Genomic DNA, 23949 nt, shown 5'->3' on the forward strand with positions numbered 1-23949 from the left:
TGCGCCCACAGTGGGGTGACAGGGGTTGTGCCTGGGCACCCGTCCCTCAGCCCCACGGCCATGACACCTGCCTGCTTAAAGAAGTTGGTGACAGTTAGCGTTGCTGGGCGGAAGCTGGAGAAGCTGCAGGTGTCATCCCCACCACTCGTCCGATCCTGGGGCCCCCGACGGCGGCGGTCAGTCCAGGCAGGTCGGCGCTCTAGGGGAAGTGGTGACAGCGGTGGAGGCGGCAGAGATGAAAGAGAGGCGGGGAGGGCCCGAGAGACGCGGGGACTCAACGTTGTACCAAGTCCAGCCAGCAGAGGGCGCATCGTCCCCTCCCCGGTAGCCCCGCCCCTGGCCCGTCAGCCCCGCCTCCTCACCTCCCTCGGAGTCCGAGTCGCGGTCCGTCTGGCTGGCGCTGCTCACGATGTTGGCCAGGTGAACGGCGGTCCAGGCGAAGGGCATGCGGTAGCGGCCCAGGCGGGTGCAGAACTGCTCGGCTGCCAGGCGCAGCTTCTCCAGCTTCTCTTTGTTCTGTGGGGAGACCCCCCCCCAAGCCCCCAAGTGCTCAGTGCCCCAGGCCTACCGAATGCAGGATCCGCCCTGCCCGGTGACCCCTTCGCCACCCTGCTCAGCCTCCACCTGCTTACCTTGGCCGTGTCCACCTCCTTCATCACCATGTATGGCTCGCAACACTCGCTGATGTCCCCCTGCTGCAACACCTTCTCCAGCTGGGGGGCCGGCAGGGCCAGTGAGGCGCTGCTGGGACCCCAGCCTCCCACCCCATTCCCACCTGGACCCCTCACGGGCCCTCAGACACTCCATCCAGCTAGGACTTTTGCTCCAACACCTCCCATGGTTCCCACTGTCCTCGGGATTGAGCAAGAGTTGGCTTGTCCCGCCAGCTGCCCCTCCCCATGCTTTGAACCCACTCCAAACCCCCGTCTCCGTGACTTCCCTACGTTTATAGTTTTGTTAGTATAAACAGAGGCCACTCCAAGCATGGCTGGACTCCAGTCCCGACCACCTGGAGGGTATGGGAGCCCGAACAGGTCCCTAACCCATGGTGTACTTCAGTTTCCCCATCTGTAAAATGGGGGGCCACGGCAACCCCCACTTCGTGGGGCTGTTGTAAGGATTAGAGGTGGCAAGCCCTGCGTACCCTGACCGACCATGAGCCGTGCCTGCCTGTAGGTGCTCAAATAATGCCCGTTAGCGTAACCTAATAGAACGTTTTGGGGAAGGAAATTTGAGATCACTCCTAGAAACAGAAAATCTCACACAGATGTGCCAACTACGTCTTTCTTCCCCTGATAAACTGAAAAACTCCCAACTTAAAAAAAAAGTTTCAGATGTTCATCTGCACGGGCCAGGATGCCGTTTCTCCCCAGGCCGCCCACTCATGGGTCTTGGCCTGGCTGCCACCTCTCCACGGAAGCCCTCTGTGATTTCTCCCCACCTGGGTCGTGTGAGGAGCCTCTTCCGGGCTTGCCCGGCTGCCTGTGCTTTCCCCACAACACACTCATCACCCTTCTTGATGGCATGGCCATCTTCTTCCATGAGAACAGGGCCCACACTGCGTTTACCGTTATCCGGCGTTTACCATGATCACCCCCCTGGCCCAGCCCCAGCAGGCACCTTGATGACCAGGAAGATATCAGGTGAGGGGTAGGTCACGGAGAAGATGGCAGAGCGGGCCAGCGTGGAGATGGCAGGGTGGGTGCCGTGAGCCCGCAGTAGCCCCTTCACAGAGTCCGAGTTCAGGTCAAAGTAGAAGTTTTCTGAGATCTGGCGACACGAAAAGCAGCTGGGCCACCACCTCCAGGAAGCCCACTGCGGTGCAACACGGAGGAGGGTCGGGGTAGGAATGGGAAGAAAGGGGCTCCTACCTTCTTCTTCTCCCGCACATCATACAGGGCCAAGATGCCAAAGATGGGCTCAATTTCGATTTCAAACCTACGGTGAACGGGGACTCTCTGGCAGGGGCTGTCCCTAAATGCTTGTACCATCCACACACCCCAGTCCCTCTTGAGACCCGGCCCAGCCTTGGTGCATCGTGGTGGGGGGCGTCTAATTTCCACTGGGCCACAAAGAATTGCTGCTTACGGGCTTCCAGGAAAAGCCTGTCCCATTTTGCAAATAGGGAAACTGAGGCATTAAGCCCCCGCCCCCCCCCCCCCAGGAACTCACACAGAGCCCTTCCCCCGAAAATACGGCCCTTGTTCAGATGGGATGGAGGAAGCTTTTGCCACGAGAGTGCCCCTCATCATGAAATTCTCACCTCCTGGGCCTCGCTGTGCCCCCCTCTCTGGGGTGTCCTCAGCCACCGTGGGCTGAGCTCCCACTTCGCTTGCCTGCACCGTCCCTGTAACCACCGTCCCGTCTTATTCTGCCCTGCTGGCCCCCACTCACCATGCGAGCCCTAAGGAAGCATTTTAAAACTTAAAATGTGAGGGACGCCGGGGTGACTCAGCCGGTTAAGCGTCTGACTTCGGCTCAGGTCAGGATCTCACAGATGGTGAGTTCGAGCCCCGCATCGCGCTCTGTGCTGACAGCTCAGAGCCTGGATCCTGCTTCAGATTCTGTGTCTCCCTCTCTCTCCGCCCCTTCCCCACTCACACTGTCTCTCTCCCTCGAAAAATAAACATTAAAAAAAAAAAAACAACACCTCAAAATTGGAGGCTCCCCAGTGTGCTGAAAACAAAATCCTACAGGGCTCCGTCCCGCCTACCTCTTGGCCTCATTTTTCCCCTCTCCAGACATCTCCCAGCCTTCGGGTGTGCCCTGTCTTCCCCCCCAGAGGGCCCTGTATGGTCATCCCACGGTTACAAGGTCCTGGATACAGTAGGTAGTGTTTGTTGAATGACTGGATATTCAAAGAGCTGGTTCCCAACCCTACTGCTTGGGACGGGCCTCAGGCCACACCAGGGCCTCCCTTTCCTGCCCCCATCCAGGCAGGAACTCAGGGTGGGGAGGGGCAGTGCTGGGCTTAGGTCCAAGGCCACATCCTGTTCAGCTCAATTCCCACGCACTTCTGGCTGCTTCCCAGTGGAGGGGGCTGATGTGGAGGGGGCCTCGGTCAGCTAGAAGTCAGGTCCGGGGTCACCAGCGCCCCCTCCGGCCTGGGTCCCGGCAGAGCCAGTACCAGATTCTGGCCTCCTAAGTCATGTGATCTCGGGCACAGTGACTTCCACCCTGTGCCTCGGTTTCCCCACCTGAGCCTACCTCACAAGGTTGTGGTGAAGATTGGAGGTCGTACGTGTGCAGGGCTGAGAACGCAGCCCGGCACATAGTTGGCGCTTAAGGACCCGGTGGCTTTGAATAACGAGAAAAGGAAGTCATTTCCCACCTCAAAGCGCACGGATGACCTCACGGGTCCCAGGGCCGCACTCGGTAACAGCCTGGCTTGAGTAGCGGGCCCCAAGTGTGTGCCCGCACCATACCCCACGCGGGGCCTCGCGGGTCTGGCGGGAGGCGTGGGTCAGCACACTTACTTCAGCGACAGACACTTGACCAAGATCCTCTGTCCGAAGTGCTCACGGGGCGGCTCGGGGCGGCTGCAGCGTTCCACGGCCTCATCCTGCCAAGAACCGGGGAGGGCAGCTGGGACACATCCGTTACGAAGGGCTTGGAACGCGGGGCCCGAGGCCAGCTCTGCCCCCCGACCTGACTTAAGTTTCTTTCAGTTCCTGTCTCTGTGCTTTGGCACATCCCATTGCCCTAGGCTGGAACCCCCTTCTTCTCCCCTCCTTGTCATCGTCCAGGTGGCGGCTTAGCGGGCACTTCCTCCCTGATCCCTGAGGCCTGAGCAGGGACCTCGTCCAGGTGTTCACAATGTCACATGGCCGGGACCCAGAGGGCCACGTGAGGGCCAATTACCGGCAACTCATCATGACATTACTCCATCTGGGTTGCAATTTCTTGGTAGGAGGGTCTCTCCTCCACAGGGCAGGGACGGAGTCTACCCTGTTCATGGCTGTACCTCCAGGACTTGCCATTCGTGTCGGTCAAGCAAATACAGAAGTATACAGTAGGCACCTCCTCAAAGTTGGTTGGATAAACACAGACGTATACAGAAAACATTAGATTAACACTGCCTGGACATTCACAGGGGTATATACTAGGCTCCCGACAAATACTGCTGAATAAACGTAGGAGTATACAGCAAGCACTTGATAAATGGCTGGATGAAAACACAGGTGTCTACACTAGGTTCCCAATAAAAGTTAGTTGGTAGGGGCTGGCTCGGTCAGTGCAGATGTGACTCTTAGCCTCAGGGAGGTGAGTTCGAGCCCTGAGTTGGGCACAGAGATTATTAAAAAAAAAAAAAAAAGTCGGTCGGATAAATACAGGTACCGGAGACATATTAATTGCTGAAATGCTGTTTGATTAAATAAAGGGCTATAGGGGAACCTGGTGGCTCAGTCCGTTGAGCGTCCGACTTCGGCTCAGGTCAGGATCTCACAGTTCGTGGATTCGAGCCCCGAGTTAGGCTCTGTGTTGACAGCTCAGAGCCTGCAGCCTGCTTCGGATTCTGTGTCTGCCTCTCTCTCTGCCCCTCCCTGGCTCACACGTGCACACACGCACGTTCTCTATCTCTCTCCAAAATGGGTAAACATTAAAAAAAAATTTTTGTAAATAAAGGACTATACAATAGGTATACAATTAACATCGGTTGAATAGAGAGGTATATAATAAGTGCCCAATAAATGCTGGGTGGATAAATAAAGGAGTATATATACAATAAAAGCCACTGAATAAAAATAAACGGTATACACTAGGTGCCCAATATATGTTAGCTGGATAAATATAGTCATATATAGTAGGTGCTCAATAAATACCAGCTTGATTAAATTGGTTTTTTTTTTAATTTTAATTATTTTTGAGAGACAGAGCATGAGAAGGGGAGAGAGGCAAAGGAAAGAGAGAGAACCTTTAAAAAAAAAACCTTTTTTTTTTTAAATGTTTTATTTATTTTTGAGAGAGTGTGAGTGGGGAAGGGGAGAGAGGGAGAGAGGGAGAGAGGAAGAGAGAGAGAGAGAGAGAGAGAGACGCCAAATCAGAGGCAGGCTCCAGGCTCCGAGCTGTCAGCACAGAGCCCGATGCGGGGCTTAAACTCATGGACCGCAAGATCGTGATCTGAGCCGAGGTCGGACACTTAACTAACTGAGCCACCCAGGTGCCCCCGAGAGAGACAGAATCTTCAGTGGCCTCCATGCTCAGCACAGAGCCCAACATGGGGCTCAATCCCACGATCATGACCCGAGCCCAAATCAAGAGTCAGACACTCAACGGACTGAGCCACCCGGGCACCCCAATTAGACTGTTTGACTAAAGAGAAGGCTATACAGCGGCATATATTAAGTACTGGTTGAATGAATATAGGAGTCTATGGTAGGCGTCCAATAATAAATGCTGGCTGGATAAATATAAGGGCATGTAGGAGGCATCCAATAAAAGGAACCGAATTTAAAAACACGGGGGTATACAGCAGGCAACCAGAGAACGTTGGTGGGATACCAACATACCACACAGGGTCAGTCGCATGGGTACTGGCCTCGGGGCCCGTGTGGGCCTGTGGGCACCCACCTCATCGGGTGCTGGGTAGAGGGCCAGCAGGGCGCGGGGCCGGTGTTGTCGCCGCAAGGCCTCGTTCCGCTGGTCCACATCTTCAGGGGCTGTGCGTTCCAGCAGCGAGGGCAGCAATGAGTCAGCTGCCAAGTTCCTCAGGTCGAAGATGCCAGAGGCCCCACTGCTTCGAGGGGCGTCATCCAGGGAGCCCGAGGAGTGCCGGGGGTCATCCTGCCAGGGGAGAACGCGCAAGCACTGAGCGCCAGCTGGATGCACCTCCACCCCCACTCAGAGGCGTCCCCATGCCCAATCAACGGATGGGAAAGCTGAGGGTCATGGGGTGGGGTTACCACGACAAGGGTCACTGTGAGGCTTTGCTAAGCCTCTTTCTAGAACCTTCTGCCCCTCCTTTACCATTGTTGGAGGAGGCTACTCCTAAGCTTACGTACTCATCTGGCCAATCAGGACACGACATCTGCCGGCCCCAGGGATTGGTGGCAAAGTAAGGCCATGTCTGGGTTGGGCCAATGAGAGCCTTCTGTGATGCTTTGCTCACTGTTGTCAGGGGAGGGAGAGGTCTTCCCATTGGAGCTGTCACTGGCTCAGGGCCCTGCCTCACCTCCTAGACTCGGTTGTGGTCAGAGCCAGACTACCCTGGTTCAAATTCCCACTCAGCTCTGTGACCCTGTGTCCCTGAACCCAACTCAAAGGCCCTCAGCTTCCCCATCTACATCTGAAACCAGTAACAATGGAAACGATAACAATAATTCTTGGTAGGATTATCGCTGGCATAAAGTAGGAGCCCAGTGAATATTGGTTGACAAAATTTCGGCTCAAGACCCACTAGGCCAGTGACATTCTCCTAATCACCGCGCCGTGCCTCGGTTTCTTCCTTTCTTTCTCTTTTTTTAAAAAAAACATTTATTTTTGAGAAAGAAACACAGAGCGTGAGCGAGAGAGGGGCAGAGAGAGGGAGACACAGAATCAGAAACAGGCTCCAGGCTCTGAGCTGTCAGCACAGGGCCCGACGCGGGGCTCGAACTCACGAACCGCGAGATCACGACCTGAGCCGAAGTCGGACGCTTCACCGACCGAGCCACCCAGGCGCCCCTGGGCCTCGGTGTCTTATCGGCAAAACGGGTGTTGCCCTGCCTCACGGGATGAAAGATGAGGACCAGTAGAAAGTATTTAGTACACGCTAAGCACTTAATACATGTTTATAATTATTACCCTTAACTTTTAACCCACGGGGCTGATACGTTTCCTTTTGGAGTCGAGACTGTTTGGGTCACTTCCCATCACATGGGACTGACAGCTGGGGCCTAGAGCTCACACACACCCCTAAGGTGACCCCTGCCCGGGGCTCCCTCACCGAGTCCTCTGGGCCGGACCTCTCATCCCCAGAAGTGTCCTGCTCAAAGACCTGGCGGGTGAGGCCCTTTTGCCGCTCTCGCTGCGTCTCTGTGGTGATGGGGCTGAACGCTGCACTCAGATGCTGGTACCTGGGAGGAGGTAGGGCTGGGTGGGTCGCAGGGAGAAGGGCACACCCACCCTGCAATACACCAGAGAAGACCCACCGGAGAAGTCTGGCCGTCCTTGTGGGGACAGCGGCCAACAAACAGGAGGACTAGTCCAACGGGCTCTCCTGGGCTCAGACCGGGCCTCTTGACCCTCTCCCCCGAGCTGCCCCCCAAGCCAGACCCACCTCCTGTGGGCGATGATCCAATCCTCCGTGTATATCTCCACCGCGGCCCTCACCTGGGCATCCAGCTTTCTGCACAAAATATAATCAGGGTAAACAGAGGCAGGGCACAGTGTTAATCCTTCCAGTGGCCTGAGGTGGGTCCTACCCCCCTGCCTGTTATAAGAAGTGGAGACAGAAGCTCAGAGAGGGAGGGTACCTCACCCAAGGCCACACAGCCGAGCCAGGAGTTGAACTTGGGGCCATTGGAGCTTGACGGAAAGGGGGTGCTGATGAGGGGCATGGAGGCAGAACTGAGTTACAGACAAGGAGGGCCTGGCGCCGAACGCACCCGTCCTCTGGGGTCCCGGGCTCCGTGGTCCGGCATTCCCGGGGCTGTAACAGCAGCTCGAGGTCATCAGCTGGAAACTCGGCCAGGTCCCGGAGGGGCCCGGGTTCGGCATCTGGAGGCCGGCTCAGGAGCACATCCTCGAAGTCCAGGGGCTCAATGACTTCAGTCAGTGGGACCTGGGTTGGAGCAGAGTGGCTGTGGCCCCCGCCCTGGGGGCTGAGAGTGGGGGTGAGCGTGGGCTTGGGCTCGGGTAAGAGGGCGGTGGGAGCCATAGAGAGTGTTGGAGCTGTGAGGAGCCAAGGAGGACAGTGACCTCAGACTCTCTACCCGCATCCCAGAGCGGCCTGCCCCGCCCCTCTTTCCAGGCAGGAAATCACACCCTGTGCCTGGAGGGGCAGGGCTCTGCTGGAAGGAAAGGCATGTGGGCTGCAGCAAAGGAACAATTCCTAAGGCTCCCTCCCTCTCCCAGCAGCTGGAAGTACCTCCCATCCCCCAACCCCCGCCCGGTCCCCATCTGGGTGGTCCAGGCAGCAGGAGGTGGGGCGACCTCAGGGTGACCACCCACGGGGAGGCAGCGAGGGGACTACCCTCCCCACTCACAGAGAAAGAGAGTGGGGACAGTCCCTCCGGGCACTAGTGGGAGGGGCGGGTGTGACCAAGGCCCGGCAGAGGGGGTTCCCCACGTCGGCCAGAGAGCAGGGTCCTGGAGGGGTCACCTCCCAAACACGTACCCCCAGGGAGCCGCTGCTGCGTCTGCTGGAGTGGGGGGAACCACTGCGCTCCCGGGACACCTGCTTCCGTACCTCCGCAGCCACCGTCCTGCGGGGACAGAAGGGGGCCACTGGGGACACGAACACTTGGGCAGTGGGGCCCGGAGAACTCCACTTCGGGCCAATAAATCCCTTCTCCGAGACGAAAATCCAGGCTGTGGAAGGGAAAAACCAGGCCACGGACCAGGAGAATCTAGGCTTCAGAATCCACGGATCTCAGCCCAGAGGTCCCAGGACCACCCCCAAGCTGGGCCTGGGGCCCTCCCAACCCCCACCAAGCACAGATGGAAGGAATTGCTCCCGGCAGAGCATGAGGGTCACAGATCCTTCTCTATCCCTGCCACCCACCAAGGGTCTAAGTCCTGGCTGGCCGGCTCCCTGGTCCCCAACCTCCGCTCCCTCATCTGGGGGACCCGCGTCCACCCTGCCTCCCATCCAGAATATGCGCCCCGTCCCACCCTTGCTGTGGGGCTTTGGACAAGTTACTCCTGCCTCTGAGCCTCAGTTTATCCATCTGTACCTGAAGGGCCCTGACAAGACTGCTGTGCAGAGCCGAGCAGGGGGCTCGGCATTCAGGGGTCACTCTGTACCTCATTGTCAGGGAGTCGGAGACAACGCTGAGCATGTGTCAAGAGGCCAGGAGGACCCGCAGGGCACACGCAGGAACCAAGGTCCGTGCAGTGGCCTTCTTGGGCCACCTGTATCTGTGCCGGCCTTCACAGGCAGGGAGGATAGGGTGAAGGGGGAAGACCCACAGGGGAGGGGGCCAGCACAGGAATCTGGGACTTGGTGGGGCCGGGGTCCCCCAGGCACTCAATTCCTTCAGCTGAGCTTAGGAGGGGAAGGAGAGAGAGCCACACAGTTATCTGCGGAAGAACATTCCGGCAAAAGGTATGGTAAGTACAAAGACTCTAAGGCTGGGCTGTGAGCTCCTAGACCCCTGGTCCCCCCCGGGGTCACTATGAAGGCAGGACGAGAGCTACGTGTCCCCAGCAACAGCCCTGCATATAGTAGCTACTCAATAAATATTTTAAAACGTTAAGCTATGTATTTCTGAGAGACGGAGGGAGAGAGAGCACAAGGCGGGGAGCGGCAGAGAGGGGCACACAGAATCTGAAGTAGAGCCCAACACGGGGCTCAAACCCATGAACCGCGAGATCATAACCTGAGCCAAAGTCAGACGCCTAACTGGCTGAGCCACCCAGGTGCCCCTCAATAAATTTTTCTTGGTGAAATGAGTGAATCCCTCCCAATCTTCCCCCTGGTCCAACCTGACTGGACCCACTGTTAGAAGCCGCAGACATTTTAGCTGTGTGGCTTTGGGCTGGTGGACGCCCTTCCTGGGCCTCAATCCCTCTTAAAATTGAGAAGGCAATTGCCTGGGTGTTTGGGCCTTACTCCCTTCTATTTTCCACTTTTCTGTGTGCCGGGGAGTTTTCCCAATAAAAAGTTATACCCCCCAAAAAGCACGATGCTGGGGCGCCTGGGTGCCTCAGTCCATTAAGTGTCTGACTTTGGCTCAGGTCACCATCTCACGGTTCGTGAGTTCGAGCCCCGCGTCAGGCTCTGTGCTGACAGCTCAGAGCCTGGAGCCTGCTTCAGATTCTGTGTCTCCCTCTCTCTCTGCCCCTCCCCTGCTCGCGCGCTCTCTCCCTCTCAAAAACAAATAAAATAAAAACATTTTTAAAAATACAGAAATAAAAATTTTAAAAAAGCACCATGCCTATTGCCAACCTATGGCCCATGGGCCACCGATGAAATGGATGTGTGCAGTGGGGCTCAGGTAAGACAGGTGGGGGCGGAGGTCATCTGGAAGCCTCTGAATTCAAATCCGTGTAGGTCAAACAAACTTGACTGGGACCCTGATCCAACATGGGGGCCTCCAGTGGAGACCTCAGCCTCACTCCTCTGTCTCCGCGTTCTGTTTATTTTCTTTGTTAATGGTCCCAGAGTCTTGCTTCTACTGGTTGGGGTTTAGGGGGAGATGACGGAGGATCTTCTAGGAAATTCAAAGGTTGTGCAAAATGAGGTATGGGCCCTCAAGTTCCCAACGTTGGGGCTGCCTCTTCTGGAAGCCTGGGCACACAGGGTCTTGGGGGATGATTTATGAAAGACGCCAGGACAGGGCACCGGTCTGTGCCCTGGTCCCAGATGTTCTACAGCTGTTACCCCAGAGCAGGGAGAGGGGAGGAAGGAGGGCGGGGCCACTTCATTTTGTCTTTGGCCATGGACAGATGTCCCCAGAGTGGAAAAGGCCAGGTCCTCAACACCATGGCCCAGGAGCCACTTTCCCGTGTCACAGGGCTCTGCGCTTGGGAGCTGGGCAAGCATGGACGGGTGGCACCCCCTCTCTGGACCTCTGGGCTCAGGACAGTACCCACACCTTAATGAACTGTTCTGAGTGTAGTGCTTGGCACACAGTAAGTGCTCAATTAAGGCTTGCTGTAAGCACGTTGCCTCGAAAGGATCCCGAGAAACTGGAATCTCTGGACCTTCTTTTTATGCCAAAAGGGGGTGAGGCTCAGAGAGGGGTGGTAAGGTGCTCAGGGTCACACAGCAGATGGCCAGGATCAAACCCCTGGGGGCCAGAGGGCAGAGTCTATGCCCTCCAGCATCTGCCATTCCACGTGGCTTGTGATGGGGAGCAGGGCCGAGAACAGGGGCTCAACCTGCCTCTTCCATGTCCACACTCGCCCCCCACAGTGGTCCCATCCAGCCTCCGGGTTTCAGCACCATCTAAACAATGACAATCCTCGAGTCCATTCGGTGGGATACCTGCCTCCTTTGCATGCCCTCGCGGGGTCCTGCAGACATGCGCCATCACCGTAACCCTGCCTTCCCAGCATCCTCCTGTCTCCCTAAGGGCAGCCCCGCCCTCTGGGGTGCTCAGGACCCGCACCTGGGAGGCACCCCCAATGCCCCTCTCTTTCTCATCCCCACATCAGATCTGCTTCAGACGCCTCCGTGGAGCACATTTTTAAAAAGGAGGCAAGACGTTGAGCTGACTGTGGTGGTTTTTCTCAGGAAGGGATTTCAGAATTGCAATGGCAAAAAATGTCAAGATCAGGCGGTGGGTTACAGCCGCCGGTGAGAGAAATCCTCCAACGGGGAAAATCGACAACCCTATGTGACACTGTAGAGACGCTCAGAGGGGAAAGGGTAAGCAGCGGCGTCACTGGGAGATTCATGAGAGACGGTGGACCTCACCCCAGGGCTGGCCAGATTAACAGAAGTCTAGCCTCACCGGGGAGGAGGATAAAACCAGAACCAAGAATGGCATAAGCCTCTGACGTTACGTGTTCCCACCTGTGTAAAAAGCGAGAGAATAGGGGTGCCCGCGTGGCTCAGTCGGTTACGCATCCGACCCTTGATTTTGGCTCGGGTCGTGATCTAGAGGTTCGTGAGTTCAAGCCCCACGTCGGGTTCTGCACTGACAGTGCGGAGCCTGCTTGGGATTCCCTTTTTCTGCCCTTCCCCCGCTCTCTCTCTTTCTCAAAATAAACAAAACTTAAAAAAGAAAAAGACTTAACTTTTTTAAAAAAGAAAAGACCTTTTAAAAAACTTAAAAAAAAAAACAAGAAAAGAATATGAATCCTTATAAAACCCCAGTGATTCCTCCTTATACCCCACCCCTCGCCTTCCTGGACCGTCAGAACATTCTAAAGACAAAGAATCAGGGGCACCTGGGTGCCTCGGTCAGGTGGGCGCCCAGCTTCACTCGGGTCATGATCTCACAGTTCGTGGGTTCGAGCCCCACATCGGGCTCTGTGCTGACAGCTCGGAGCCTGGAGCCTGCTTCGGACTCTGTGTCTCCCTCTCCCTGCCCCTCCTCTGCTCACGCTCTGTCTCTCTCTCAAAAATAAATAAACATTAAATAAAGACAAAGAGTCTGCCTGCCCGTGAGGATATGAAGCCACAGGAACTCTCATCTGCTGCTGGGGGAGCCCCTTTGGAAAATTATCGGTAATTATCAAGCAAAGTTGAAGATCTGCCAATCCAGCCATTTCACTGAGGTGTAGACACTCAGGAGGAAACGCGTGGCTGAGAACGTGCCCGGCAGCCGAGGTCATGACAGCCCCCCATGCTCCTCAACAGGACATGGAGAATACACTGGCTGGGAAATAGTATGCAGCGAGGAAAAAGGAGGGACCCGACTACAGGCTGAGGCCCAGATGAGCCCTCCTGCTTGACATTGTGTTGGGTGAGACTCACTCGGCACCCGGGACTCGACGTCCCGTGTGATCCCATTTGTGAGACATTCTAAACAGGCAAAGTCAACCCGTGCCAAGCAGGGAGCCAGCTCGGATCGCGAAAACCATAATGCGAATGAGGAAGGGGTGGGAGTCGCCATCAGCGTGGTAGGTCCCTGAGGGACACAACTGGGTGCAGATCAGGAGGGGCTGCTGGGTTGGGTGGCCCTTTAAGTAAACTACCCCCAGCGTGGGGCTTGACCCCATAATCCTGAGATCAAGAGTCCCATGCTCCACTGATGGAGACAAATAGGCGCCCCCCCCCGCCATTTATAACTACTCTTTAAACTTTGCACTTTTCTAGATGCATGTCAAATGTCGTGACTTTTTCTAAAGGTAAAAAAATACCAATATATGCACGTGCTCACGTTTGTAGACATATTTGGGGACAGGGGTGGGAGGGAGACATTTCCTTGAAATCCCAAAGACCCTTCTGGAATTTTCAACGCATGTCTCATTGCCCTCCAACAAATCACTACTTCGAGAGTGACCTAACCGCTTTGAGTCCAACCTGCAACAGTTAAACCCACGGGGAGCCCGGGTGGCTCAGTCAGTGGAGCATGATTTCAGCTCAGGTCACGATCCCAGGGTCATGGGATCAAGCCCAAGGTCGGGCTCCACACCGCGTTTGGGGCACCTCGGTGGCTTAGTTGGTTAAGCATGCAACTTCAGCCCAAGTCATGATCTCATCACGATTCATGGGTTTGAGCCCCGCATCCAGCTTTGCACTGACAGCACGGACCCCGCTTCAGATTCTGTCTCCCTCTCTCTCTGCCCCTCCCTCACTCGTGCTCTCTCTCAAAAATAAATATAAACGTTTTTGAAAAGTGTAAAAAAAAAAAAAAAAGATTCTCTCTCTCCCTCTTTCTCTGCCCCTTCCCCACTCGCTTGGGTGTGGGTATGCACTCCCTCTCTCAAAAATAAATATAATGAATTAATTGATCTTGAGGTCATGAGCTCACGGTTCGGGAGATCGAGCCCCACGTCGGGCTCTGTGCTGACAGCCGAGCCCCCTTATGATTCTTTCCCTCTCTCTCTCTCTCTCTCTCAAATTAAATAAACTTTAATTAATTAATTAAAAAAGAATACTAAAAAAAAAACTAGCTACACCTACGTCAACAGGCTCTGGTGACAATACAAGTGGCATTCCCGACGGGACCAGCATACAATAAATATATTGTAAGTGCTGGCCATTACCACCGTTCCATATCGTATTTTACTTTAAACAGTACAAGTGAAAAAACAAACAAGTTATATTGCGCGCAATAGCGTCTGTCCACGTTATTTACATGTATAAGAATTTATGGTTTTACGTTATCTCCCCAAACTCTTTTCTTTAAGAATCTGTTCAGGGGCGCCTGGGTGGCGCAGTCGGTTAAGCGTCCGACTTCAGCCAGGTCATGATCTCTCGGTCCGGGAGTTCGAGCCCCGCGTCGGGCTCTGGGCTGACGGCTCAGAGCCTGGAGCCTGTTTCCGATTCTGTGTCTCCCTCTCTCTCTGCCCCTCCCCCGTTCATGCTCTGTCTCTCTCTGTCCCAAAAATAAATAAACGTTGAAAAAAAAAATTTTTTAAAAATAAAAAAAAAAAGAATCTGTTCATTAGGAAACTGGGGGACTGTTTAATATTCGGGTTAAGGGGCGCCTGGGTGGCGCAGTCGGTTGAGCGTCCGACTTCAGCCAGGTCACAATCTCGCGGTCCGTGAGTTCGAGCCCCGCGTCAGGCTCTGGGCTGATGGCTCGGAGCCTGGAGCCTGTTTCCGATTCTGTGTCTCCCTCTCTCTCTGACCCCCCACCGTTCATGCTCTGTCTCTCTCTGTCCCAAAAATAAATAAACGTTGAAAAAAAAATTAAAAAAAAAAATATTCGGGTTAACACGGCACTGCAGAGTGAATGACTGAATGAATGAACAGATGAAAAGAGGTCCAGGTCTGAGCAAGTGGACCCCGGTGTCCACTAGGCTGCAATGGAGACCCTGTCGGAGGATGACTGGAAGCCTTGAGCCATTTGCTTGTGGTTCCCTGGGGCCCCAGGATCATTCTCTGCTCTTCTTAGCCCGGGCCCTACAGGGTCCGTGCCCCAGGACTTCTCTCATTCATTTGAGTGGAAGCCCGGACCCAAGGACAGAGACTGCGTGGCAAAGAAATGGGTTCGGAGATGCCAAAGGTCCAACACAGACAGACAATTCAGGAACATGAAGATAGCAGAACACAAAAATCGCCTGACCACTATGCTCCTGACACATGGCTACACCCTTCAGAACGCTTCGTGACTTCCACCCCGCTCAGGATACAAGTTCAAGTCCTCGCCACAATCCACGAGCTGCAAGATCTGCTCCCGCTGTCCCCTTCCTTACTCAGCTCCAGGCTGGCTGCCCTCCTCAGATGATCTATAAATACACTATGCCTGCTCCTGCCTCCGGGCCTTTGCACGCGCTTTCTTGTGTTTGGATTGCATTTCCCCCACGTTTGGGCACGGCCGCCTCCCTCACCTTCAGATCTTTGCTCCAATGTTCCCTTATCACCCCAGCCTTCCTGACCCACCTCCCAGGTCTAAAATGGCTCCCATCCTCTTCATCTCCTTTCCCTGCCTCGTCGGTCCCCACAGCGCTTATCATTAACATACAATCTATTTTATTGTGCTACCCCTCCATCTATCCCACTGTATCTGCCCCCCAGGGTGGGATCTTTTCTTGGGTCTCCATCACGCCGGCTCTGGACCCACAGGGTGCCCTTTCACTTGGGCGTGGCCAAGACAGGTCCCCTGTGGAGAGGACCCCGGGGCAGTCTCTGATCTCTGACTGGCTATGGAGGCAAAGAGGGGGAGCAGCTCTTCAGCCCCAGTCTGACCTCCCCCCTCGCAGGCTGAGTCTCTTACAATCTCCAGTGGCCACGGAAATGGATCCCCCAGCGCCTGGCGCCCGTCCCCTCCCCTGTCTGCCCACCAGCTGGTTCGGTCCCCAGCCCCCACTCCCTCCATTCAATCACCCATCCATTCCCAGCGCGTCCAGCCGGTGCTGGGAGAGCCTGAAGCAGGGCTGGGGGCGGGGGGACATCCACAGCTGTCCCCCGCTCCCCAGACAGCTGGGCACGGGACGCTGACAGTGGGAGAAGAGCACGGGAAACTTCCCGAGGGGCCTCCAAGGCCTCCAAGAGCACCATCCCCGTTCCCAAACCCCGGCGCCCGGAGCATCCCCACCCCACGCCAGTCGCACGAGGGTGGGTCGCAAAGGTCCCTCCCGCTCCCACGCCCTGGGGCTCAGAGACCCGGGAAGGTCTAGACGGGGAGGGGCGCGGGGGGCTCCCGTGACACGCTTTCCCTGCGCCGCCTCCTCCAGGAAGGCCCCCCGGACACGCCCCCACGCGTCCCCCCGCCCCCGGCTCCCAGGGCGGCCCTCGGCTCAGCCGCCATCGCAGCCGCAGCCCCGCCGCGGCCCCGGAGGGACCCCCGCCGCCCCCCTCCCGCCTCCCGCCGCCCCCCGCCCCACCCGGTCCCCGGCCGGAGGGAGCGGGTCGGACTCGGCCAAGGCCGAAGGGGCTTGAATGGGGGGGCGCCGGGCCGGGGAGGGCGGGGCTCGGACACGTGCGGGCGGCCGAGCTACCTGTTGATCTTGTGCGCGAAGGCGCGGCGCTCGGCGGCCGCCATGGCGCCGCGCGCGTCCCGCCGCCGCCGCCACCGCCGCGCGCACCGTCCCCGCCGCCACCGCCGCCGCCGCCGCCGCCGCCTCCCGGTTCTGGGCTGCCCGGGCTGGGCGGGGCCGGGGCCGGAGGCGGGGCCCTTCCGGGTGTGCCGGACGGCTCCGTGCTGCCCCTGCCGGCCGGAGGGGCGCCGGGGCCCCAGGCCGCCCCCGCGCCCTGGGGGCTGAGTTGGGGAAACTGAGGCTCTCAAGGGCGCAGGGAGGGAGAGACGCCGGGACCGAGGCCGGGGGTGTCGGACCCCGGGGGACGCTCTTTCTGCCCTCGGACTAATCACCAGGCTAATCCATAATAAGTATGATTTCGAGCATTTATTGAGCACAGCCCTGCAAGTCACAGGTGCAGGAGGAACTATGGTTTCCCCATTTTACAGATGGGCAAACTGAGGCACGGAGGTGTTCAGACGCTCGCCCAGGCCGGAGTGATCGCAGGGGTCTCCGAGGCCACTATGGGATGTGCCCTAGTCCAGGGTGACGGAAGCAGAGGGGTCCAGGGGGGCTCTGAGGGGCCGGGCGATGTGACTGGCGCCCGAGTGAGCCAACCCAGGAGGCTGGCCCGGCCCGGCTGCTTCTACTGGAAGGAGGATGTGGGGATGTCTTGGTTTACTTGTGGTCTCAAATCTCTCCCCAGAGGTCCCTCTCCCAGCCCCAGTGCAGCCGTCTTAGAGAATTCTCCAGCCCCCGCTCATCCTCCGGATGTGCCAACCCCTCGCTCGGCACCACGCCCCCGAGCCCTTGCACTGGCAGGTTCTTCCTCCTGATGGCCTTTCCAGCCCTGATCAGAAAATGTCCCAGGCGAATTGGGGGCTGAATAATACGAGAGCACGACTCTACCTTAGGGCTTTTACGTGTGCTGCCCCTCTTCCCGTGTATGGGTGTCAGCACTATCCTCCCTCTTACATACGAGGAAACTGAGGCCCAGGGAAGCAGAGGGACTTGCCCTAACTAGGCAAGTGGACCGCTGTCAGATCCTGAGCCCAGAGGAGGGAGGCTTGGATCGTGAGGCAACCCTCATACCCTGCCACTCAGCCCCAAGCTCAAGGGGGCACAGCTGGGCTGCTCCCAGCCTGGCGTGTGACATGTGTGTCTGTCGGCAGCCCACGCGCTTGCCTGAGTGGTCCGGCCACTTTGACCTGGGAGCTGCCGGGTGTAACCCCGCCCAGCACTCTCTGCCACGCCCCACCCCGTGTCACCCTCACCCCAACCATCAGCCTCCTGGGCTAAAGTCCCTGCCTCGCCTTTGGGCTTCTGGGAGCCAGGCTGGGCAAGAAACATGGAGACGAGCAAAGATTGGTGGATTTCTCCCCCTTTCCAGCCCCGGCCCCCTCACACCTGGTCTCCTGGCTCCTGCCCTCACCCCTCGAAGTCAGGTCTCCCTTCAGGGTCCAGAAGGAGCCTGGGAACACCAGAGTCAGATCGGGTCCCTCCTCCGCTTAGAATTGTCAAAGTCCTTCCCAAGGCCCAGGAGAGGCCGTGCGTGCGTGACCCGCCCTTGTCACCTCCCCCACTACAGCTGCCCACCCCCTCAACGCCCTCTGAACACTAGAGCACAGCTCCAACTTTGCACATGCCGTTCCCCTTCCCGCATAGGGGTGCCATCACCACCCCACTCTTACAGATGAGAAAACTGAGGCCCAGAGCAGCAGGGCGACTTGCCCAGTTTCACCCGGTGAGTCAGCGTCAGATCTGTGATTCCAGATTTGTCACCCAGGGAGCCCGCCCCGGGGAAATGTTTGTTTCTAAATAACCGACAGAGTCCCGGCCCGGGCCAGGCTGTGGGACCCAGGGTAAATCTCTCAACCTCTCTGAACCTCCATTTCCTCATCTGCCCCATGAGGGCTTGCGGCCAGCACAGCATGAGGCATAGACATCGGGAGCTCAGAGCTCCAGGCCCTTGGGGGAGCTGATGCCACACGGGAGCCGGTGGGGACTATGAACCCAGCGATTCGAAGCCCCGTCTGGGTCAAGAGGCTGCTTCAAAGACCCTTCCAAGTAAAGGCCATGCCCCAGCTAGCTGCCCCCCTGGAGGCTGCTGCCCCACTGGTGCCTACCAGACCTGATTGGCGGGGCAGTTCCTCTCCAGGGTATGCCAGGCCTGACTCAGCCAGGCGGGGCTAGGGTGACCCAGGCAGCTGCTCAAACAGAGGCCAAGCTTGATGGGGACTTTGGCCTCCTCTGGCTGCAGTGAGCAACAGTCTGTAGGATATGGGGGGAAGCACCTGTGTACCTGGGAGGAGGGACAGCACGGGTCCAGGTGGGAGACGGCTGGGCTGCGGACAGGTGGTCGAACCTCCGTGCCAGTGAGGGAGCGGAGCTGAAGATCATCTCTCTTCACGCCGATGCCCCCTGCTGTTCCCACCACCTAGAATGCTGTTCCCACCACCTAGAACGCTGTTCCACTCACTCCTTGTCCGCTTGACCCCTTCTTCATCCCTTCAGTCTCAGCTTGGACATCTCTGCCTCCTACAGCTGCTTGTGCATCCCCAATCACACCGGGTCTAAGTGGCCGGCCATTCGTCTCCAAGAGGTCCCCACCCCCGGGCACATCGCTGGCACGATGTGAATATCTCTTTCTAGCCTCTTTCTCCTCCATTCCCCTGACGTGCTGCTCAGTGTTCGTTCCAGGACGTCACTGTTTGAGTCCGTGTAGCATTATAGTGTTCTCGCCTCTCTTTCTGTGTGGGGTGGGAGGCCGCTGCCTGCACACCTCGGCACAGGCCGTACCCCCTTCCGGAGCACTGTTTCCCCTACTGTGCACCTGAGCGAACTCCTAACTTCCATTCATTCTTAGATCTCATGCTTCTTGGAAGCCTTCCTTGGCCACCTCCCTTCCCTGCCCAAGCTGGCTCAGGGGTTCCTCTGGGACCTCCTGCCTCCAGCCCCTGGGGTTCCCCCTCACAGCCCCCCGATCACCCTCGGTTGTAACGGCCTGATTCCATGATGGCCGCCTCTCCCACTCATAAGTCAGCTTCATGAGGACAAGGATTTTTCTCTGCTTTATTCATTGCTGTGTCCCCAACGCCTAGCATGGGGCTGTGCATATAGTAGGTGTCCAATAAGAGAATGAATGAGGCAGAGTGGTGCAGGGGTCCAGTGGCCAGAGGACCCTGATGCCCCTCTGTCCCCTAGTGTCTACCGTTTCCACCATCAGTGTGGTGGGAGAAGCCAGCCTGATGGCGGGGGTCAGGGGGAGGATCAATGTCTCAGCGGTCCAACCTGGGTGAGGGGCGCTGGGGGCAGGTAGAAGAAAGCTGAAGTGGGCACCCACTGCCCCCTGGTGCCCATGACAGGAATAGCAGGATCCGCCAGCTCAGGACATTTGCCCTGCCCATCTACTGCCCGCAGGCAGGGCAAGCTCTTTCCACAAGGAAAGGGAATTGGGGATCGTAAGCAGGTAAGGCCGGGTGCCGGGAGCGGGATGCAAAGGACATCCGTTCAACAGGCATCTCCTCAGCTCCTGCTGTGTGCAGGCTCCAACTCACCCTTGGTGGTGGTCGGGGGGGTGGGGGGTGTCATCACCCCAGGTCATCGATCTGCAGGTGCAGGAAACCGAGGCCGAGAGGAGCAACCACCCAACTCAAAGCACACTTCTGAGTTGTAAAACTTGAACTCGGGTCTGTCATGTTGAGGGAAACCTCTCCCTTCGTTCTTTTTTTTATTTTATTTTTTTTAACATTTATTTATTTTTGAGACAGAGAGAGAGCATGAACAGGGGAGGGTCAGAGAAAGAGGGAGACACAGAATCGGAAACAGGCTCCAGGCTCTGAGCTGTCAGCACAGAGCTCGACGTGGGGCTCGAACCCACGGACCGCGAGATCTTGACCTGAGCCGAAGTCGGACGCTTCACCGACTGAGCCACCCAGGCGCCCCTCTCCCCTCGTTCTTCAGATGCATTTTGGCAACCTGGTGAATCAACCTGATGAATGAATGAATGAATGAATGAATAGGTATCCTGGGGTAGGTGGTGGACTCAGAGTAGGAGTGGCCACAGGAGGGACTTGGAATCCAAAGAGACCTGAATTCCAGGCCCCAGCTTAGCCACAGCCGGGCTGGGTGACCTAGGGCCTCTCTGGCCGTCAGTTTCCTCATCTGTGAAATGGGATGTTACCCCCAGAGCTGACCCTATCGGGCTGTGATGGGGACCCCTGAAGTGTTGTCGGGAGAGCACAGACCCTGGGAGATCCTGGCCTTGTCAGATTGTTTTTCCTGCTGCTTCCGGAGCTGGGGAAGGAAGCTGGGAGCCGACTCAGGCGCTCCAGGCCTGCCTTTGGGAGTTATAGTCACAAAGACAAAGGCTGGGCCCAGAGAGGCCAGAGGGGCAGGGCACCGTCTTCCTGTTTTTCTTTGAACAGATGGCCCAGCCGCCGGATGCTGGTCTGTCTGGATGCTTGTCCATCATCCCTGGAAATCATTCCTGTCCCTCTCAGTGACACTCTGCCAAGTTAGCTCCCTTTCTGTGTGCCCTTCCTGCACCCCAACCTTCAGGGGGTTTCCGCCAGGGTGCCCAGGCACCCAAGGGGTTTGCAAATAGAATTCAGGCGCTTATGAACTGGGAGGGAAAAACTCGCATCACGTGTGCTCCCCGGCTTCTAACGATAACGTTCGTGAGAGCTGCCCCCCACCCCCATGCCGCCTTGCTATTCGAGGTGTTAAGAAAGGCCCAGATTCCATCACAATTAAAACAGATTTTGATACCCATATCCCAATGTCATGGGTTTGTAATGGGTTTCCCTCTCCATCCTAGCTGTTTGATTTATGAACTTACACACATCCCCTTGTAAGGGCCGGGGGCACAAAAAGGTACCCCTGCAAATAAGGGAAATTTTTCAGCAGGTCCTTTCCCTGCTCAAAGCCTGCTCTGGCTCCCCATTGCCCCAGAAAGGAGCCACGGTCCTCCCTGTGGCCTACAGACCCCCTCAGCTGCTCCCTACAGCGTGCCCCTCCCCTTTCTCACCTCCTTCCTTCCTTCCTTCATTTACTCCGGCAGCATTTACTGAGCGCCTGCTGTATGCCAGGCACAGGGGACTTCTGGAAGGAGGTGATGTCAATGCTGGTGTCGGCCAGGCCGAGTTAGGGAGGGAGGGAATTCCAGGCCGAGGGACCAGCAAGGCAAAGACAGAGAAATAGAAGGTCACCTGGGTAGAGGGCACGGGGGGGGGGGGGGGGGAGAGGGGGGGGGTTTCTTTTTTTTCAAATTTTTTTTTTCAACGTTTATTTTATTTTTGGGACGGAGAGAGAGCATGAACGGGGGAGGGGCAGAGAGAGAGGGAGACACAGAATCGGAAACAGGCTTCAGGCTCCGAGCCATCAGCCCAGAGCCCGACGCGGGGCTCGAACTCACGGACCGCGAGATCGTGACCTGGCTGAAGTCGGACGCTTTACGACTGCGCTACCCAGGCGCCCCAAGGGGGGGGGGTGGGTTTTCAAGGCCTCCCAGTGAGAGCCCCGGGCATAGCCCTTCAGGTAGTGGGGAGCCATGGAGGGGCGCAGAGCACTTTCTGGAACTGGTTTGTTCCAGAAAGATCCAATTCTCATGTCCATCACTGGCACAGGTGTCTTTAGGTCAATGTCAAAGGGAGGACAAATCGGCCACACGTTTCGAAGTTACAAACCTGCCAACGCTTGGATTCGGCTAGCACGTCATTTCTAGCAATCCAGTCTTTACATAGAAAATGATGAAGACAGGAGCGCCTGGGTGGCTCAGTCGGTTAAGCATCCAATTCTTGGTATCAGTGCAGGTTATGACCTCGCTGTGGTGAGATCGAGCCCTGCATCTGGCTTGTGTGCTGAGTGCGGAGGCTCCTTGGGATTCTCTCTCTCCCTCTCTTCCCCCCCCCACTCTCTCTCAAAATAAATAAACATCAAACAATATACTTAAAATTTTTAAAAATAAAAGAAAGCAGTCATGTGAAGAAAAAGAGCTTAGACACTCAGATGCTCGGGTTCAAATCCTACACTTTGTCTCTCAATGTCAGCCATAAAAGCCTTTTTTTTAATTTTTATTTTTTAATTTTTAATGCGTATTTATTTCTGAGGGAGAGAGAGACAGAGTGCAAGTGGGGGAGGGGCAGAGAGAGAGGGAGACACAGAATCCTCAGCAGGCTCCAGGCTCCGAGCTGTCAGCACAGAGCCCGACGCGGGGCTCGAACCCACGGACTGCGAGATCATGACCTGAGCCAAAGTCAGACGCTTAACCGATTGAGCCACCCAGGTGCCCCAAAGTCTTTTTTTTTTTTATGCTTATTAGAACAACTAAACTAAAAATAACGATACCAAAGGCTGACGAGGATGCAGAGAAAGTGGACGTCTCAGACGCTGCTCGTGGCCATGCAAAATGGTACAGCCATTCTGGAAAAGTTTCTTGGTTCTTAGAACACGAAACACGCAGCCACCCATCTGACCCAACCATCCCACGGCCACAGTTTTAAAAATGAAAAGTTATGTTCACATAAAAACCTGCGTATAATTGGTTTTTTAAAAAAATTTTTAATGTTTATTTTTGGAGGAGAGAGAGAGACAGAACATGAGTGGGGGAGGGGCAGAGAGAGAGGGAGACACAGAATCCGAAGCAGGCTCCAGGCTCTGAGCTGTCAGCACAGAGCCCGACGCGGGGCTCGAACTCCTAAGCTGTGAGATCGTGACCTGAGCTGAAGTTGCACGCTTACTGACTGGGCCACCCGGGTGCCCCTATTATTTGTAAAAGCTTTATTCATAATCACCAATAGCTGGAAACAACCCAACTGTCCTTCAATGGGTGATGTGAAACCTACTAGCTTCCATGCGTACAATGGAATATTCTTCAGTAACAGAAAGGAACAAACTATTGATACAGGCCACAAAGCTTTATGCTCAAATGCTTTATGCTGCAGTGAAAGAGGCCAGACTCAAAAGGCTACATATCGTATGATTCCATTTATAGAACATTCTCAGAAAGACAGAACTCTAGTGTGGGAGCCCAGATCGCAGATCGCGGTGTTGGGCTGGGGCTGGGGCTGGGCTGGGGGGAGGGTCTGACACTAAGGGACAGAGGGAGGGGGCTTGGGGGGGGGGGGTTGGGGAGTGTTGGAGCCCACCAGCGGGTGAGCCGATGATGACCACCCAGGAATCAGGGCCATGGTGGGGACACCCAGGCACTGTGGGAGCCCTGAGGCCATGTTCGACCCAGCCAGAGGGTGTCTGGGGGGAGTGGGCCTCTACGCTGGGGCTTAAAGCTGTGCTGGAGGCAGGCAGGTGAACAGCCTTCCGGGCAGTGGGAAAAGCATAAGCAGAGGCCCAGAGGAGAGGCATTCAGGAAACTGAGGCACTTATTCGAAGGGAGTACAGAAGGTGTTTTTTGCTTGTGTTTTATTTTGATTCACCCACTTTTGACATGGAAACTAGAAGCCCGGCAGCGGATGGCAGGGTGGACCTCGCTACCCCCCCACCCCTCCCTGCTACCCCCCCACCCCTCCCCGCTACCCCCCCCCCCACCCCTCCCCGGCAGCTCCAGGCCAGTCCTACCTTGTGCTGTGAACCTAGGCTGGCTCCATTCTCTCACCGGTCCCATTTCACAGATGAGGAAAGCGAGACGTAGAGAAGTAGTCCTTTATCACCCGACGTGACCTTGAGGACAACTTGGGCACGAGATGTGGCCAACATCCAGACACCTTCGTC

General features: G+C 56.5%; 1 protein-coding gene across 9 annotated transcripts in view; it reads right to left on the minus strand.

Moving 5' to 3' along the window:
* DOCK6 (dedicator of cytokinesis 6) overlaps positions 1-16278 on the minus strand; it is a 44292-nt gene extending 28014 nt beyond the window's left edge. For all 9 annotated transcript variants that reach the window (XR_007148124.1, XR_007148128.1, XM_047840415.1 and 6 more), the window contains exons 1-12: positions 16204-16278; positions 8318-8405; positions 7587-7762; positions 7259-7327; positions 6926-7055; positions 5572-5784; positions 3477-3562; positions 1872-1938; positions 1621-1770; positions 633-713; positions 363-516; positions 72-199 (exon numbers count right to left, since the gene is read on the minus strand). Coding sequence is in view for 7 of the 9 variants with exons in the window: in XM_047840415.1 (XP_047696371.1) it covers positions 72-199; positions 363-516; positions 633-713; positions 1621-1770; positions 1872-1938; positions 3477-3562; positions 5572-5784; positions 6926-7055; positions 7259-7327; positions 7587-7762; positions 8318-8405; positions 16204-16247 (1386 nt within the window). In the remaining 2 variants the exon portion in view is untranslated. The remainder of the gene's footprint in view (positions 1-71; positions 200-362; positions 517-632; positions 714-1620; positions 1771-1871; positions 1939-3476; positions 3563-5571; positions 5785-6925; positions 7056-7258; positions 7328-7586; positions 7763-8317; positions 8406-16203) is intronic.
* Between the last annotated feature and the right edge of the window lie 7671 nt (positions 16279-23949).

The sequence above is a fragment of the Prionailurus viverrinus genome, chromosome A2, assembly GCF_022837055.1.
Source record: "Prionailurus viverrinus isolate Anna chromosome A2, UM_Priviv_1.0, whole genome shotgun sequence".
In the NCBI taxonomy this organism is placed as follows: domain Eukaryota; kingdom Metazoa; phylum Chordata; class Mammalia; order Carnivora; family Felidae; genus Prionailurus; species Prionailurus viverrinus.